The sequence below is a fragment of the Theobroma cacao genome, chromosome 8 (assembly GCF_000208745.1).
Source record: "Theobroma cacao cultivar B97-61/B2 chromosome 8, Criollo_cocoa_genome_V2, whole genome shotgun sequence".
Classification (NCBI taxonomy): domain Eukaryota; kingdom Viridiplantae; phylum Streptophyta; class Magnoliopsida; order Malvales; family Malvaceae; genus Theobroma; species Theobroma cacao.
This window is the reverse complement of record NC_030857.1, coordinates 6,883,392-6,896,251: the sequence shown is the minus strand read 5'-3', so window position 1 is coordinate 6,896,251 and position 12,860 is coordinate 6,883,392. Positions and strand designations below refer to the sequence as shown.

Genomic DNA, 12,860 nt, shown 5'->3' with positions numbered 1-12,860 from the left:
AACTTTATACAAAATGAAAATGAGACAATCAAATTTCATTGTGGGGGCCAACCAATGAGAGCAGCCCATCGCAAAATGCCCTCCATGGACGGTGAAGAGACTGTCAACCATGTTGGATGTAGGTCCCATGCAAAAAGACCCAACAGAAGGCAATGGTTTATTGGTACGCCGGTCAACAATGGCTGTCTACCCTCTTCTTTTTGTTTTTCTCCGTCGGTTCTTAATTTCGTAAAGTTTTTTGTTCTCCGTAAGCACTTGCTCTACAGGTACAGCCACCATAAAGTCGTGGCTAAGGCTACCCACTCTCATTGAAGGCAAAATTGTATTTGAGAAAGATGCCTGTCTGTGTCGTTGACTCTCACAACAAGAAGACTACTGCCCTGAGAGGGAGACTCTTGTTTTTCGGTATAGTTGTATGGGTTGACGAGGAGGAACCGGCTGTGCGGCGAATCGGCCTAGCTTGGGTTGGAATTGGGTTCAGAGTGTGAGGACTGAGGGTGGAAGAGACTAAGTGGGTTGGGTGCACGTTGGCTCAGTCACTTGAGAATTGACATGGACGTTTTAGAGTCATGTCTCATATTCCTTGTGTTTCGCATGTCATGGGTCAATTAGTCTATGTACGGCCGCACAAAATTCAGAGTCACATCTCTCGTTGAGTGCTGTCGCAAAAAATTCATATGACCCACACGACTGGTGACTATATTTTGACCAATTTTTAAATCTTTTTTATAATCTAATTATATTTAAACATATTAATATGAAAATTTAAAATTTAATAATCAGCAATATTCAATAAGAAAAATCGATTTCTACCTACTTTCATGGTTAAGTTAAGAAAATTGAACAAGTGAAAGGGAATGGGAAGGATAAAAATCAGATTTTTTTGCAATGAGCTTTATTTGAGTTGAATCCAGTGGAGGGTGATTCCTCGATCCCCATCCATATCACGCTGCAACACGCAACAGGCAGCAAGGCAACAAATGGGATGAGAGTACAAGTTATGGGCCTTTTTTGTAGTGTTGTGGGTTTAGTGCTTTGTTGTCGAATTGATGCTTCATTTTGATGGCCCAACCTCATTTGCCGGATTTCAGAAAATATTCTTTTTTTTTTCCCATTCACATGATTACCCATTGAAAAATTATGCAAAGTGTTTTTTTTTATTATTATTCTTTTTCTTAGTATCAATCAAGTTACATGTTGATCTTTCTTTGGTTTGATTTTTAGAAGGAAAAATATCGCTTTAAAATAATACTTTTTTTTGTCCTTTATTGTATTTTATATTAAAATTTGATTTTTTTATAATATAAATGTCCGATTTTTTTAATATGAGAAAATAAAAAATTATGAAAAATAATTTTGTAATATAGAAAAAATGAAAAAAAAACACTTCATTTAGGGACATTTTGAAAAAAAAATGAACAAATAAAAAGGGACGAAAGAAATGTATATTTAAAAAATTAACAGTGGATATCCTTGACATTATTAGTGCAAGGAAAACTAATTCAAATATCTGACGTACACTTTTTATCTCCATTTGGCCTGTAAAAGAAAAGAATTTTGGTTTAATAAATCTTAAAAAAAAAGGAAAGTGGACACACTTGGTACGAGGATAAACAATAATATAAACACTTTTTATCCTATTTCCTATCCTCTTCAAAGAATCAAGAGTTCATTATCCTTAACACGTCTCTAAAGTTTTAAGCTTCCTTAGGATGAGCATGTGCATTCATGCTTGTAAAAAACCACACCCTTTACCCCTTTCTTTTTAATAATCTTCTTCAAGAATCAAATGATGATTTTATGGAAAAAGAGAATTTCTTATGATTGTAATCTGATTACAACGATTGCACAACGTGATCCACGTGAAGAAAGTGATCATGAAATAAATATAAAAACAAGTTGATAACAAAATTACTTTAATTTAGATATATCATTTAATCATTTCTTTTATCGAATTCATATAATATCTTATTTTATATAAAATGAGAATATAATTATTAAGATTTATATAAAAGTTTAAGTCAATCACTATAAATAATTTGATTTTAAAATTTTAAAAATTACGTTATTTAGATTTAAAAAGTTATTGAATCAGTAATACTATAATTTGAATCGTTATCGTTACAGTCCACTATTTTTGTTTTTCTTGAATCTTTTGTAAGAACTACAATTTGAGTTGGGTTTTACCTGCAAATAGATATTTATGTTCTGTTGGGAAAAGACGAGACCTCCTGCTAATTCTCTTTCTGTTTTTCTTCGTTAGAAGATGAATGATAAACCTTGTACCTGCAGCATTTGGCATGCCAAATTTGACCAAGAAGTTATGAAGGTTGATTATGGAAGATAAGGTCGGATTTTCCATTTCCCTACCTCACTGCGATCCAAAACAACTGTAGCTATTAATTGATTGAGAGCTGACATCACTGAAAGCACTAAAAGTTTCTAGAGATTGGAAGTACCCAATCGGGTAAAATATATACCGTCCAAGTTGGTAAATATATAATCAGTTAATCAGCATGCCAGCCACTGTTATCCGCATCCAGCACCCCATTGTCTTGTACAAGTTGCGGGGAATGCAGATCCTTCTACTAACTTTTTGTTTATCAATACTCTTCAATGTACCCACCATTTATCAAGATCATTCACACTCAATATGCCACCACGGATGTGTATGTAGACTGTGTGCATGTTTGATGAGTGCATTGAGAATTATTAGTCTGTAAAGTAAATATTGAGAGTAGAGCTCCCAAAAGGTCTGTAAGATTCTTAAATCAGGTTTTAGCTGGCATGACATTCTGTGTCAGCTAAAGTTAGCAGAGCAAAATAGGAATATCACCCTTTTCCCCTGCCATTTTGGGTAGGATCGATTTAAAGTAGTAATTGGAAACCTCCTTTAACCATCCTCCTAACCTGGCTTGAAAGGTAGGGTCCAAAGCTTTGATCCATCTAAAAGGAAGTAACAAATAAACACAACTTGATTTGTCTGTTCTAACCATCCACAATCAAAAAACTACAGTCCAATGTTAAATTTACAAGCACATAAACAGGCCACATTGATAGCATCCAAATCTTGGATGCAAATGTGCAAGATTGTGAGTCAATTGCAGCAAAACAGCAGTACAACTCCATGCATCTACATTTCAGCTAATTTACATTCTAATGAGATTTGCCAAGACTTGAGAAAGCTTGGCATCTCAAGTTCATCCCGAATCACCAGGTCAATGGTTTGACGGTCTGTAACAGCACATCACATATCTTCCAAGAATCTTTTCCACAGGCAGTGGCCCCCTGGTTATCAGTCAACATTGATGACATAAGGAAAAAAGAAAAACAAATTGCATTTACAGCAAAAATCACGTTTCAAATTATGAGTAAATGAAAAGGAAACAAAGTATTTAGCCATATCAACATTCAAGAAGATACTCTTTTGGAATATTATTCTATAAATTGGACATTACAAAGTTATTTTTCTCCTTTTTTAAAAGGAATTAAATTCCTCTAAAGGAGGCTTTCAAGGGTGAAATCCATATGCCATTAATCATACTAAGAACAAAAGAAAATAGAGCTCAGCACAGGAAAATTGAAAAACAAAAGGAGAATGTAGTCGATGTACCAATTATGTGAGTCATAGCTGTTATTTCGGTTGTCCCCCAACACATAAACATGACCTTTAGGCACATACTGCAGTTCCGAGAAAAATAATAAAGTCAGCAAGAAGCAACAACTGTAAATACAAAAATAAGAAAGAGTGGAAGACCAAGTAAGTAGTGTACCACCCTATGGTAAACCCAAATACAAATTGATTTGAAACATGAAGGCTCAGACGTCAACTTTAAGGAGCCCACCAGGCTTCCTCATGCTCACATTTATTGTACCTAATCTAGTGATAAGTCAAAATAGCAAAGGAGATTTACTAGGTAATTGCTGAATAGTATACTAAGGTAGTTCCTACCCCATAATGTTGTTTAAAGCAAACACTATTCTTGGCCCATCAAATGCTGGAAAACTCTAAAATTACAAGGAGAGACAAAAAAGGGGACGCACTGTTAAGTCTGATGTGTATGATGGCCGTTCAGCTATGAAATTTTCATTTTGTGCAACTCCATTGACATAGAGTGAGCCGTGATGAACCTGCATAGTGTTAGAGGAACACATATTAGAAGACGGAGAAGAAGAGCCTTCAGCATTTTTTTAGCAGTTTGAATTAAGATATTAGGTGCTGATTTATATAGATAATGAATTACGGAGCTTGAAGAACTTTCTCTGAAGGCATGAAAGAAATGTGATTGAATTTTAATTGCGCCCTTGCATTCAAAATTAACTAATCTACAACAAAATCAGTCTCAATGACAGTCAGTATTGGAAAAAGATGTAGACCTAAAAGTAGTCAGTCTGAATGCAGCCTCCACAGAACTTTGAATTTGCAGTAACCATGTTTTACACCCAATAAATCTTAATGAGAAAAGTGGCAACAGAATCAGTAATACCTGAACCAAGTCTCCAGCTTTTGCAACAATTCTCTTAATGAAAACAGCATCCTTCCCATATCCAGGCTCCTGTAGCACACCAAGAAGACAAGTATACTTCAGAATAATTTTCTATTGGGTGCAAATTGCAAACAGTTAGGCCATAATACATCCAACTGACAAACCTGTTCTGGAGCGAGAAATGTTACAATATCATTTATGGCAGGGCTCCTGAAGAAGTATGAGGCCTGGACAAGTTGCAAAGCAACAGCTAAATGAGAGTAAACACCATAATGGTGCCTATAAGAAAATCAGCATCATTACTCTTTAAGTCAGTCACAATCATGATGCATACTCAGCAAAAATTCCATAATACAAACACAAAGAGTATTATAGTAGAGCTCTATTTGCATTAAGCTGACAAAACATATATCAAGAAAAATAAAAGGGTTTGTTTGCGAATTAAGAAAGACAATTTCATGTCATTTCATTCCCCTCTAAAGTCAATTAAGAATCTACCCTTTTCCCCCTGATAATAGTTCTACTAAATTAAAATTTCTGGCATAGAATTTCAGGAATCTTGCTCATCATCCTAATGATTCTCAAAATTTTATTAAAACAGAAATGGTATTGAGTGAATTTACTGGTTCCAAGGATCTCCCATCTTTAAAAATCTATACAAGCAGCTTGTGAAGTCTTCTGACAATGACCGTCCTATCAACAGTATTGAATATTGAAGAGTAAAATTTAGAGTAGGGGCAAGACCTCTTAGCAACACAATCAAGAACAAAGATCAGAAAGAAATTCCCAGCCAGCCTCTAAATAAAGTAGCGTGCCTGTGTGAGAGAGAAATATGGCATGTCTCTGTGAATGATATCAAAATTGAGGTGATGCCTATGTAAGAGAGAAGAGCCCTGATTATTAGAAATAATACTCAAGATACCTCCAAACAAACAAGAATTTTAGACACTATTGTAACAATAGCAGACAGATTAATAATTTATAGACTCCTTAACAGTTTAACACAAGAAGAATTGCTACTTGTTCTGTACACTTTAAAATATTCTAATGAATAGGAGAAAATGCTGACAAAAGTTAGAGCAAAGCTAGTTATAAATGGTTAGTTAGAAGATCACATAAAATGCTAAATATCTACTTTTGGACTTTATAACAAAACTTTTTTCTCATTTATGGCCAACAAAAGCAGAAACTCAACCATGCAATAATGCATGACAGGAGAATCACAGCCTTGACACAGCCCTTAGGGGAAAAAGACCCAGAGTGAGTAGAAGGAGGGTTGAGGAGAAGAACGTGCATTAGATGTCAATCCTTCAATTCAATGGAAGCTGTTTCAGCAGTACCCTGATTCTCCATTGTTGCAATGTCTTAACAGAACATAATACTACATCAACCCAAATGTATTGCTTGCGAACTCTGTCACTTGAAAAATACAGGTACTTCTACAATTTTCAACAAACTAAAACAGAGAAGTTCTTTCTTTATGTCATGATTTGATCAAATTAAACTAGGCTTTTGCTTAACTACTTGTTTTCTTCTTGTTTCTTGCATTAGACGCGTGCAGGTTTGCACTCAAGTTCTGAATATATTCACTTAGTTTCACAAACACTTTCAAGAAAACATGCACAAAGATCTAAATCAGTTATTAAGTTCAATAAAATTAACTCAGAAAAAGCAGTAATTATTCTCCAATTTTGCTATAATGAGCAGCTTGATGAAGCAAAGAATTAGCAAACTAGAAACTTGATATAACAGAAACCTTAGAAACTGTAATTTGCAATCTTAGAAACCTTTGAAACTGAAATTTGCAAATTTATGTTGTGATGCTTGTCACACAGTATCTTTAGCTGGAATAGAAGGAAATTTAAACTCACAAATGTATCCTTTACCAGGTTACAAATCTGAAAGAAGGGACTATACAACCAAGCTGGTTTCACAAATTAGGAAATATTAGGGGTCTTATTATTTTGTTGAGGCACTAATTTACATTAGGCTGTGAACCTATGAAGATGAATTTCACATGTCATTTATTCAATTGGTTAGTGTGCTTTCCTATGATACAAAGAACAACAAGGCTAAACTAATTAATATGGAAAGATGAGTTAAGGATTGTCCTTTTCCTGAGAAGTGTACGGAAAGCACATCTATCTTTGGACAAACTACTCAAAATCTCCAATAAGAAAGCCATTGACCTGTGAAGGAATTAAATCAGATCACATTCCAGCTCAAAGAGCCATTCAATGTACTGGCCATTCAATGTACTTGGAAAAGAAGGAAAGTTGTTTCCGAAAAGTGTAAAACGAAAATTCTTATATAACTAAGCAAAAGTTGTGATCATCCACAGAATTCAATCTGAAGCAAGACAGAAATGAAGTTTACTGGGAATGTTAAGCCCAATGGGTAAGACAGCCACCTATATACATCTGAAGCTGCAAATATTTATACAGAATTCAGCAGCAAACATATCAACTATTAACAAACTAACCATCAAGAGAAAAAATAAGACTAAAGATTTTTACCTTCTCAACGATGATTCGATCACCAACACGAAGAGTAGGGTACATAGAAGAAGAAGGAATGAAACGAATCTCAGAAAACGTGGTCCACAAAAGAGCTACCACCATGAACCTCAAGAACCCATCTAAACCTGGCCATCTAAGGAAACCCCAGCTCTGGCAAGGCATCCATCTCAGCGAAGGGAAAGTAATAAGAGTCTTGTACAAAGCACAGGGTCTCAAGTAACTCATCGACCCAGAATTGCAAAGATAGAAAAAAAGAAACCTGATTGAAGCTCTTCACAGGCACTTGAAAGTTTAGTTGCAAAACTAGGAAAGAGAGAGAGAGTGGAAATGGGGTCTACGAAGGATGTTTGACCTGGTTTCCTTGGAGAGTAAGGTTCAATGTTGCTGAGGCAGAAAGTGGATTGAGGCTGTCCAAGGTTTACTTTTTGTTAATATAATGTAGTAACGTCCAACGACTTTCAATCTCACTTGGTGCCAATCAGTCAAGGCCAGCTCACTCAGACACTCTCTCCCCTAAGATACATCGTGCAAAGAAATTTACTTCTAATTTTTCCCCAAGATTGATTGAATTTACCATGTTCTGAGAATGTAAAATTTAATTATTCTAATTGAATTGGCTTATTCCCTGAAAGACACCATACACTATGATGATTTATTCAATTAACTTCTCATATTTTATTATATTTGAATGAATTTTTAAATTTAAATTCAAATAATTTTTAATATTAATGAAAATTTAATCGTCTATTGACGTAATGTCAGTCAATCTTTTTCTATCCAAATGATATATGACTTATAGAATTCATATAATCACATAATATATAATGAGATTATATGACAATTGACGAGGTTTATTATTCAAATATTTGTAGTTATATCAATTTACTAGGTCATAGGACACGTAGAAAATAAGTCATTTGGCATTTAGTCTAATGATAGCTAAATTTTAGATAAAATGAAGAGTTTGTTTGGATTTGAATTAAAATTTAAGAACTCATTTAAACGTGATAAAGGTAAAGAGCTTAATTGAATAAATTATCATTGTGCATCAACTTTCCTATAATTTATGTTAATAACAACAAATTATAAGAAAAACATGAAGTAGAGTTCAATAATCAAATGATTTTTTCTCTAATTTTTCCATTAATATCTTGTCCCGTCATGATTGAGAATTAAGGATGAATACCAAGTTTGGTTCACCAAATTAAATATAAGAGGAATGAAATAGCTATTATGTGAAAATAAAATAAAATAATTATTATGTAACTTTGGTTTACAAAAAGAAATTTTCATTATGATATTATTTGGATGTTTAGTGGGTAAGAATAATTTACAATAAATTAAAAAATTAATAGAAAAAATAAAAAATTAATTATTAAAATTTAAAATTTGTTTTATAAAAAAATAAAAATACCTTTTATTATAATTTAATAATATTTATATCAAAAGATAAAATTACCTTTTATTATAATTTAATAATATTTTCATCAAAATAAATCTACCCTTTATTATAATTTAATAATATTTTCATCAAAATAAATCTACCCTTTATTATAATTTAATAATATTTTCACCCAAATACAAAAATATGCTTTATTATAATTTAAAAATATTTTTCATCAAAAAAAAAAGAACCCTCTATTATAATAAATAATATTTTCACCAAAACATAAATATACCTTTTATTACAATTTAATAATATTTTTGTCCAAAGACAAAATAACCTAAAATGGCATATCTCTAAGCCCAATTTAGGAGATTCTCATACTTCCAAGTGAAAATATTTCAGCCGATTCGGATTTATGCAATTTGAAGGAGAAAATTCATTAAAAATTCTGAACACAGGACCGATACGGAATGTGTTGGATTAATTGGTACTAAAACAACACCCAAACATTTTACTCAAAACTTGTCAATTGATACATTACTCTCTTATTCAATGCAGCAACGGCAAGCGGAAACATCCAAATTTTGTTTATGGAATTATCTGTTGCTCGGGTCCTAGGCTTCTTAGAGAACTTGGCCTCTACAAATTTGGTCCATTACTGCATCAAGTGCTATCACTTCCTCAAATACCAACAGATACCTAGATGCATGTCGATGAGGACATTGCAGCAGAAGGCTGAACAGAGCTTTCACTAAACTAGAGTAGCGGCTATTTTGTCATGGTGATCCCCAGTCCAAACCTCGTTTCAAATTTGGCAATAATTTCCCTCAATCAAAGCCAAGGAATAAAACAAAATCATTGGTTATTCAATAATTTGAGGGAATGGCAGAAGAGAAAGAAAAATTTCCCAATTCCTGCCTAAGGAAATTATGGCATGGTGATACTAGCAAGATATTCAAAGGTATATTCAATTAGATATAACCGTCATGACATAATATGGAAGAACTCAATCCTCCATTTCAGTAAAAAATCTAACAAGCATGATCAAAGCAAATGCAAATATAACCTAATGTGACAACACCATGGCCTCACACTTAAGCAGGCTGAAAAGGAATCAGGAACTTGAAACTCTTTTACATCCCAATCGAATTCTCTCCTTGTAACCTAGTGCACCACAAAACAAGGAAAAATCAGCAACAAACACAACCAAACAAAATGCCGGTAAAGTGAATGAGGGAGAAATGCTGGCTAAGAACTGAAATGACTACTTCTAACAATAATTCATCATATAGAAGACAACCAAAGAGCCTTCCACTAGCTAGTGGCATCACCGTAATCAAGTAACACAACAGGAATAAAGGCAGTATCTGGCTACTGCATGATTCCTATAGCTACCATATGAAGCAATCTGTTTTCTCAACCACTAAATGCAATTTACAAGCTATCGCTGGAAGGTGCACTTGTTCTCATTATCCAATGCAAAGATCACAGCAAAAAATGAAAAAACAGAATCTATTTGAATTACAACCATAATAGTTGTCACTAATACTGGCAAGGCATCATAAAGAAAAAATAGTGCGTTACGTAATTTTCTGACATGGAAACTGAAGAACAATTGAGTACTTTTAACGATGATAACTTTTTGGAACAAAACGAAAAAAAGAAAGTTCTAAAAAACCATGAAAACACTGATCAACCAAACTGGATGCATTTACAGCTATGCAAGTTAGCAAAATAATCAGTCATGTATATGTCATTCTACATTTCTACTCTTATATTTGCCAGGGGAAAGGCATTAAGGAACAGTATTAAGCAAATGGATATGAAGACTGACTTTCAGTGCTACTATAACAAAATTTAATAGTAACCATAAGGAAATCAAATTAGATTGGTGTACTCCAAATTGTTGCTAATAAAAGAAACCATCTCAAGCCAATGAACCTGCTTCCAACATTTAATAAAAATGACATTCAGGAAATTAAAAGAGCCCCATCATGGAGGGTAGTCCACCTCAAACCCTAATGACAAGGCATCCTCCTCCAAATACTATACATCTTTCCCAAATAACTTCCTAGGGACAAAGAGGATGCTTTTACTCTATCACTCTTTTTACTTTTTTTACAATCCATTGAAAGTCTTAATTGCTAATCCATTCCAAAGTTTTCTCGCCTTCTTGAATAGAACTATTTACAAAAACTTTCAAACACATCAAATTAGCCATGTTTAAAACCTCTCATTCCATTGGCACCACTCCTTAGATAAATTACCTCCCTCAACACGTCTTGAGCATACAAATTCTAAGGCTGTGTTTGGTTGTTGCTTTGCTACATAAAATACATTTCAGTGATTTCACACACGAAAATTTCGAAAAATGGTATTCAACCCAGATAATATAATTCGTATCTGAAAAAACCCGCATAGCAAATAAACCCAGTTCCCAGAACTAATCCTACTACAAGAAAAATGATTGTGGTAATAATAAAAAGCAAATAAAATCTAAGTCTTTAAACTACCTGAAAAGAAAGAGAGGAGGAATCTAGAACTCGAGCTTGAGCTCTTCCTTGTCATCAGAGAGGTAATGAAGAATGTAAGGAGTGACACGAACCACAGCTACCCACACCCCAAACATAGCCACGTGTACCTTCAGCTGCTTCAAGGCCGCCGCCTTGTCTGGTTTGCGCATGAACATTCCTGGAAACATCTCTGCTCTTATTTGATATCTGCTTGCTCTCGATTAGAAAGAAGCTGAAACCCAAGCTGCACCTGGCTTTTCTGGTATTTTATGGTTCGATTTTTCAATCTGGTGGCTTTTGGCGTTTTGGCTGGACCGGCCGGCGGAGGAGTGTGGCGGCAGTGGAGGTAGGGTTTGCTCTAGAGAGAGAAGGAGTGAGGCAGGTGTGAGGAGGAGAGAGAGAGAGAGAGAGAGAGAGAATAAGAGGATGCTCGCATGTCGCATCCTCCCCTTCAAGCGCGTGGCTGGGCTTTTTTTTTTGGCCAGCCTGGCGATTATTTTCTCCCAACCCAACTTCTGATGCAAAACGACTACGTTTTGATAAACTTTATTAGGTATTTATTCGCTGACTCTTTTTTTCTCCCTCACGAAATTCCCTCTCTTCCCCGAAAACCACCGCACCAAATCCCCATTATCTACCATTCCATTTTCGCTTCGCTCTCTCTCTCTTGAAATCTTGCTTCCCTCTTGACTATCTTCGACTCAATTCCTTTATTTTGTTTTCATTTTCATTTGCTTTATTGTTCTTTTTGGAGGGCTTGCATGGCGGCTTTTTAGTGGTTTCATGCGATGTTTTTTTTTTTTTTTAGATTTTTACTTCAATTCTTTGTTATGCCACATGGGTGCTTTTATTATTCTCAGCAATTTGCTTTATTTATTTATTTATTTTCATTTTTTTACCATTACACTTGCCTTGGACAGATTTAACTCGAAAATTTTGCTGGCCCTTTAAAATGTTTTCGTGTTTGTTTTGAATATTTTGAGTGTGATTTTGTTCGTCTGTTCTGAATTCTTTGGGTGTGAATTTTCGCAATTGGTCATTTTTGTTATAGATGTGCCATTGATTTGTAGTTTAGGCCTGCATAATTTCTGTGATTTGCTTAGGATCCTTAAAACAAAGTTTGTCCTTTGAGTACAGCACCTAGATAAGAAATTTCAACTAGCTTTAAAGTAAGGTTCATTTGGTTAGTAAAGTAATATGCTTGCTGTTTTACCTATTCTTGCTCATGCTTTTGATCACCTTTTCGTCTAAAAAATAAATAGTGGTTGAACTAGTATGTGTTGGCATTATCCCACTTTTAAGCATAACATGATTGGTAGGGATCTTCAAGAGCATGATCATTATGAGAAAGTATTTAAGATAAGAATATGTGACCCTTGAATACCAATGGCATGCTTATGTCTTTAAAATATTAGAACTTTTTACCAGATTTAAAGTTAGGTGAATTGATTAGTTAAGCGATTTCCTTGCTGTTTTTCCTATGTTTTTTCTTTGCTTTCAATCACCTTTTGTCTAAAGAATGATTGTTTGAACTGGTATATTCATCACTGTGAACATGTTCTTTTTATTTTTAAGAAGTAATGAATTCACGATTTTACTATTGGCCACATACATGGCTGGTAAGAATGTTCAAGAGTATGATCATTGAATTTATGACACTAAAATTCACATTGCTTGATACTTGTATTACAATGGCATGCTAATTTTTCAAAAAAGGATGTTGTGTTCTTGGTACATAAGCCGAATGATAAATTTGGCCTAGGTTTGAAGAGAGGCGAATTGGTTGTTGTTCATTAGAAATGATATTTTTCATTATGCTTTTAGACCATGCTCTTACCATTCTGTCGAAACCATATGACTGTATAAGGGTGTAGTACTGTGAAGGTGTTCCTTTTTGTTCTCCGTGACCATGCTTTAATCTAATTATGGTTGCATAAGTGTGTAGTACTTTGAA

At 34.2% G+C, this 12,860-nt stretch overlaps 2 protein-coding genes across 2 annotated transcripts; both read right to left on the bottom strand.

Moving 5' to 3' along the window:
* LOC18592398 (chloroplast processing peptidase) lies at positions 2,948 to 7,393 on the bottom strand. Its single transcript, XM_007019102.2, has 6 exons — positions 7,004 to 7,393; positions 4,652 to 4,714; positions 4,488 to 4,556; positions 4,045 to 4,131; positions 3,614 to 3,681; positions 2,948 to 3,288 (listed from the first exon to the last, which is right to left on the bottom strand). The coding sequence occupies exons 1-6, from the start codon at positions 7,229 to 7,231 to the stop codon at positions 3,219 to 3,221; spliced, it is 585 nt and encodes a 194-aa protein (XP_007019164.1). The 5' UTR covers positions 7,232 to 7,393; the 3' UTR covers positions 2,948 to 3,218.
* LOC18592397 (mitochondrial import receptor subunit TOM6 homolog) lies at positions 9,335 to 11,319 on the bottom strand. Its single transcript, XM_018126010.1, has 2 exons — positions 10,907 to 11,319; positions 9,335 to 9,557 (listed from the first exon to the last, which is right to left on the bottom strand). Exon 1 carries the CDS (start codon positions 11,092 to 11,094, stop codon positions 10,930 to 10,932), a length of 165 nt encoding a protein of 54 aa, XP_017981499.1. The 5' UTR covers positions 11,095 to 11,319; the 3' UTR covers positions 9,335 to 9,557; positions 10,907 to 10,929.